We start from the raw sequence: 6,649 nt of genomic DNA, 5'->3' as shown, positions 1-6,649 counted from the left end.
GACAATACAATTTTGAAACATAGTTAATCTTCAATTTCGACTCTTTAAAATTCAACCGAAAAAAAGAAGTGAAAAACTAGCTAATTCGAATCTTTTTGAAAAAATAAAAATAATAATTTATGGAACATCATTAGTAATTTTTCCTGACTATAAGATTAATTTTAGAATTTTGATGACATGTTTTGAAAAGGTTAAAATACAATCTGCACTTTGTTAGAATATAGAACAAATTGGACCAAGCTATATTTCTAACAAAGACAAATCATTATTTCTTCTAGATTTTCCAGAACAAAAATTTTAAAAGAAATTCAAAAGACTTTCAAATAAGATTTAAATTTGATTCTACAGATTTTCTAGATTTGCCAGAATAATTTTTTGGAATTTTAATCATAATAAGTTTGAAGAAATATTTCACAAATATTCTTTGTCGAAAAAACAGAAGCTAAAATGAAGAATTAAATTAAAATGTATTTATTATTCTTTACAATACAAAAAATTAATTTACTTGAACATTGATTTAAATTGTCAGGAAAGAAGAGGAAGGAATTTAAAAGGTAAAACGGTATATGTGTTTAAAATCCTAAAATCATTTTTAAGGTTGTATTTTTTCTCTAAAATTGTCTTTCTGAAAGTTATAAGAGGCAAAGTAAAAAAAATAATGAATTTATTTAAACAAGTGAAGACCAAGTCTTTAAAATATTTTCTTGGATTTTCAAATTCTATTTGAGTTTTGTCTCTCTTAGAATTAAAAATGTCGGGCAAAGCGAGACCAGCTTGCTAGTAAATAAATACAATTTAAAAAATAGAGGCAGCTCACTGGTAAGTGCTGCTATTTGAGCTATTTTTAGAACAGGCCAGCGGGCTACTCATCTGGTCTTTACGGGCTACCTGGTGCCCGCGGGCACCGCGTTGGTGACCCCTGATGTAGAGTATATAATGTATGTATGTTTGGATGTATGTAGAGTAGGGTTGTACGGTATACCGGTACTAGTATAGTATTGCGGTACTAATGAATCAAAAACAGTACTATACTTATTTGAAAAGTACCGGTTCCCCATTTTTATTTTTATTTTTTAACTAGCATGAGGGCGCGCCATCGTCACGTCGTGTCTTTGCTGGTTTTATGAGCAGAGGAGCATGTTCGGCAGCGCACAATCACAAAGTAGTGACAGGCAGACACAGTGTCTAGACAGAAAAGAGAGAACGGACGCATTTTGGCCTAAACACTAACGATAAAGGTGAAGTTATAACACTGAAATGTCCTCAGGAAGAGGTGCTTTAAGACATGGCTAGCTAGCTAGCGGCTAACGTCAATTCGCAGTCGGCAGTGTTTTAGCTACTTCTAAATCACTAATCCTCGCCTCCATGGCGACAAATAAAGTAAGTTTCTTACAAGTATCATCTCTGCAGGACGAGGAATAGCTAAACATGCTTCACTACACACCGTAGTAGGATGATACAAGAGCTCACCGGTGTCACCGTTAACAAAAGATAGCGCTCCTGAATGTAAACAAATGCCATGGGTAGATCTACACCTAACATCCACTGTAATGATACCAAGTACAATAGCGAATCTCGTCGATTCAACGTTTACATCGATATTTTTTATCGTCACAAAATCTTTTTTTCCTTTTTAAAAAATTTATATTATGTTTATAAACTCAGTAAATTTGTCCCTGGACACATGAGGACTTTGAATATGACCAATGTATGATCCTGTAACTACTTGGTATCAGATCGCTACCTAAACTTGTTGTATCATCCAAAACTAATGTAAAGTACCCAAACAACAGAAGAATAAGTGATTTTTACATTTTAACAAAAGTGTAGATAGAACATGTTAAAACGGAAAATAAGCATACATTAACAGTAAATGAACAAGTGGATTAATAATCCATTTTTACAGCTTGTCCTTTATAATTTTGACAAAATAATAGAATAGGAAATGACACAATATGTTCCTGCATATGTCAGCAGACTAAATTAGGAGCCTTTGTTTGTTTACTTACTACTAAAAGACAAGTTGTCTGGTATGTTCACTATTTTATTTAAGGCCAAAATTGTTCTTTGATTGCAATAAGAAACATATGTTTAATGTACCGTAAGATTTTCTGTTCAAATAAAGCCAATAATGCCATTTTTGGTGGTCCTCTTTATAAAGAAAAGTATTGAAAAGTATCAAAATACATTTTGGTACCGATACCAAAATATTGGTATCGGAACAACACTAATGTAGAGTATGTGCTGTATGTATGTATAGGCTGTACAGTATGTATGTATGTATGTATGTATGTATGTATGTACAGTCTGTACAGTATGTATGTATGTATAGTCTGTACAGTATGTATGTATGTACAGTCTGTACAGTATGTATGTATGTACAGTATGTATGTATAGGCTGTACAGTATGTATGTATGTATGTATGTGCAGTCTGTACAGTATGTATGTATAGGCTGTAAAGTATGTACAGTATGTATGTATAGGCTGTAAAGTATGTATGTATGTATATATGTATAATCTGTACAGTATGTATGCATGTATAGGCTGAAAAGTATGTATGTATGTATGTATGTATGTATGTATAGTCTGTACAGTATGTATGTATGTATAGTCTGTACAGTATGTATGTATGTACAGTCTGTGCAGTATGTATGTATGTATAGTCTGTACAGTATGTATGTATGTATAGTCTGTACAGTATGTATGTATGTACAGTCTGTGCAGTATGTATGTATAGTCTGTACAGTATGTATGTATGTATGTATGTATGTATAGTCTGTACAGTATGTATGTATGTACAGTCTGTACAGTATGTATGTATGTATAATCTGTACAGTATTTATGTATGTATGTATGTATAGGCTGTACAGTATGTATGTATAGGCTGTACAGTATGTATGTATAGGCTGTACAGTATGTATGTATGTATGTATGTATTGTCTGTACAGTATGTATGTATGTATAGTCTGTACAGTATGTATGTATAGGCTGTTAAGTATGTATGTATGTAAGTATAGTCTGTACAGTATGTATGTATGTATGTATTGTCTGTACAGTATGTATGTAAGTATAGTCTGTACAGTATGTATGTATGTATAGTCTGTACAGTATGCATGTATAGTCTGTACAGTATGTATGTATGTAAGTATAGCCTGTACAGTATGTATGTATGTATTGTCTGTACAGTATGTATGTAAGTATAGTCTATACAGTATGTATGTATGTAAGTATAGTCTGTACAGTATGTATGTATGTATGTATGTACAGTCTGTACAGTATGTATGTATGTATGTATAGTCTGTACAGTATGTATGTATGTACAGTCTGTACAGTATGCATGTATGTATAGGCTTAAAGTATGTGTGTATGTATGTATGTATGTATAGTCTGTACAGTATGTATTTATGTATGTATAGTCTGTACAGTATGTATGCATGTATAGTCTGTACAGTATGTATGTATGTATAGTGTACTGTACTATACTGTAATGTATAGTATACTGTACAGTATGTATGTATGTGTAGGCTGTACAGTATGTATGTATGTATACTCTGTACAGTATGTATGTATGTATAGTCTGTACAGTATGTGTGTATATATGTATAGTCTGTACAGTATGTATGTATGTATGTATAGTCTATGTATGTATGTATAGTCTGTACAGTATGTATGTATGTATATATAGTCTGTACAGTATGTATGTATGTATGTATGTATGTATGTAAGTATGCATGTATGTATAGTCTACACAGTATGTATGTATGTATAGTCAGTACAGTATGTATGTATGCATGTATGTATGCATGTATGTAATGTATCACTGCATTACCAGTAGGTTGCATGTCACAATTTAAGTACAGAACAAAATTCATAACTGTTAAAAATGTCTATTAGGAGAATGTTGATTTTTGATAACTCAGATTTTGTATTTGCTTGTTCCATTATTATCATGATATGTGCAACGGAGGCCAGTCAGTGTGACTGGGGTATGTGTACGTTGGTAAACCCCACTACCTGATGACCTCAAGAGCAATGTTGGCTATCTGGTTGATAGCCCGGGCCTTTTAGCTCGGTAGCTAGCACGCTCGAATCCGGGGTGGACCAAAAAAGCAGGGTATGAGCCGCCGGTTACATATGCCCGTCCTTCTTTTTGTACTTTCTAATAATACTAATACCTGGTATTTGCTCTAAACTGTGACAATAAAGGAAACATTTCTGATCCAACATCCAGCATGTTTGAGTCCTGACCTTCAGGTTGCCTCTGGGGGTGCAAGGTGTGGATGTCCATGGGGAAGTGCAGCTTGTTACGGATGATCTCTTGGTTCTTCCCCGTGAATTTGTTGGCACTGTTGATGCTCTTGGTGTGCCAGTCAGTCCAGTAGAGGCTGTCCTCAAACACGGTGATGGCAAACGGGTGAGGCAGACCTAAGGTAAGGACACAATTAATTGAAACATTTCCGAGAACAATTACTTAACACAGCACACATTCATGTAAGGGATTTGATTTGTTCCAGTACAACTTGGCAATCCAATGGCAGGATTAAAAAAATTGCATTTTAAACTCTTTCCACAATGAATAAGTATAATATAAGTCAAAATATGCATTTTTTAATGACATTACTGTATATTTCGGACTATAAGCCGCTACCTTTTTCCTACACTTTGAACCCTGCGGCTTGTTAAACAGTGAGGCAAATGTTTCTATTTTTCTTCACTGAAAGCAATGATGCAACTAGTTTGACCAAGCAAATACACTGAAAAGGTGTGTTATTGTTAGTGCTATAGCGCCGTCTTTCGGACGAGTTCGCTGACCGCAGGTGCTGCAGGGTCCTTCCATTTAGTGCTTTCAACTAGAGATGTCCGATAATATCGGACTGCCGATATTATCGGCCAATAAATGCTTTAAAATGTAATATCGGAAATTATCGGTATCGGTTTCAAAATTATCAGTATCGGTTTTAAAAAGTAAAATTCATGACTTTTTAAAACACCACTGTGTACACGGACGTAGGGAGAAGTACAGAGCGCCAATAAACCTTAAAGGCACTGCCTTTGCGTGCTGGCCCAGTCACATAATATCTACGGCTTTTCACACACACAAGTGAATGCAAGGCATACTTGGTCAACAGCCATACAGGTCACACTGAGGGTGGATGTATAAACAACTTTAACACTGTTACAAATATGCGCCACACTGTGAACCCACACCAAACAAGAATGACAAACACATTTCGGGAGAACATCCGCACCGTAACACGACAGAAACACAACAGAACAAATACCCAGAACCCCTTGCAGCACTAACTCTTCCGGGACGCTACAATATACACCCCCCGCTACCCCCCACATCAACCCCGCCCACCTCAACCTCCTCATGCTCTCTCAGGGAGAGCATGTCCCAAATTCCAAGCTGCTGTTTTGAGGCATGTTAAAAAAAATAATGCACTTTGTGACTTCAATAATAAATATGGCAGTGCCATGTTGGCATTTTTTTTTATAATTTGAGTTGATTTATTTTGGAAAACTTGTTACATTGTTTAATGCATCCAGCGGTGCATCACAACAAAATTAGGCATGATAATGTGTTAATTCCACGACTGTTTTTATCGGTATCGGTTGATATCGGAATCTGTAATTAAGAGTTGGACAATATCGGAATATCAGATATCGGCAAAAAAGCCATTATTGGACATCTCCACTTTCAACCGGAAGTAGAGGTGCCGTTGTCCCGTTCCGTCTTCTTGCCGTCCATTGCGTTTCTACTGGTATGGATTCTTCATTCGTCGCTACAAGCAGCGTTTGTAAGTTTTACAGTATAACTAAAACTATTCTTACTTACTAAACCGTCCCATTTGTGACGTATATAAGACTGTTTTCACGCATATTTGTACGTTCTATCGTAATGTAATCAAGCGAGCATCGTTAGCATTGGCTAACAGGCTAACACGTTCACAAGTGTCTGTGTTAGTATTATTAACTTACAACAACATCATTTTTGCATTGTTTCAGTTTCACAAATTCCTCAGTAAATTCCCCAAAACGTCACCGTGGAGTTATTGAGTCTGTTTAGCTGATTGGAGAGCTAGCTTCCGCAGATAGTGGGTCCATGACGATGACTTCTGTTTTGTTTGATCACCCGTTTTACTGCCGCGTTTAGGCACCTTTTGGAAATCATTATGGTATGTAAATAAACATTTACAAAATCTTTCTGTGTAAATAAATCATTTCACAATGTATATACAGTCACGATCAAAAGTATTTTATGAATGTATTATGGGTCTACTGAAAATGTGCTCAAATCTGCTGGGTCAAAAGTATACATAAAGCAATGTTAATATTTGGTTACATGTCCCTTGGCAAGTTTCACTGAAATAAGGCACTTTTGGTAGCCATCCACAAGCTTCTGGTAATTTTTGACCACTCCTCTTGACAAAATTGGTGCAGTTCAGCTAAATGTGTTGGTTTTCTGACATGGACTTGTTTCTTCAGCATTGTCCACACGTTTAAGTCAAGACTTTGGGAAGGCCATTCTAAAACCTTAATTCTAGCCTGATTAAGCCATTCCTTTACCACTTTTGACGTGTGTTTGGGGTCATTGTCGTGTTGGAACACCCAACTGCGGCCAAGACCCAACATCCGGGCTGATGA

At 35.7% G+C, this 6,649-nt stretch overlaps 1 protein-coding gene across 1 annotated transcript in view; it reads right to left on the bottom strand.

Annotated features, from left to right (window-relative positions):
• The window catches only part of LOC133639767 (low-density lipoprotein receptor-related protein 4-like), a 113,897-nt gene that overhangs the window by 51,325 nt on the left and 55,923 nt on the right, over nucleotides 1–6,649 (bottom strand). The window contains exon 13 of the mRNA XM_062033365.1: nucleotides 4,250–4,426. Coding sequence (XP_061889349.1) covers nucleotides 4,250–4,426 — 177 coding nt within the window. The remainder of the gene's footprint in view (nucleotides 1–4,249; nucleotides 4,427–6,649) is intronic.

Source organism: Entelurus aequoreus, linkage group LG02 (genome assembly GCF_033978785.1).
Source record: "Entelurus aequoreus isolate RoL-2023_Sb linkage group LG02, RoL_Eaeq_v1.1, whole genome shotgun sequence".
Lineage (NCBI taxonomy): Eukaryota > Metazoa > Chordata > Actinopteri > Syngnathiformes > Syngnathidae > Entelurus > Entelurus aequoreus.
Note: the sequence above shows the minus strand (reverse complement) of the source record. Positions and strands in the feature narration are given on the sequence as shown.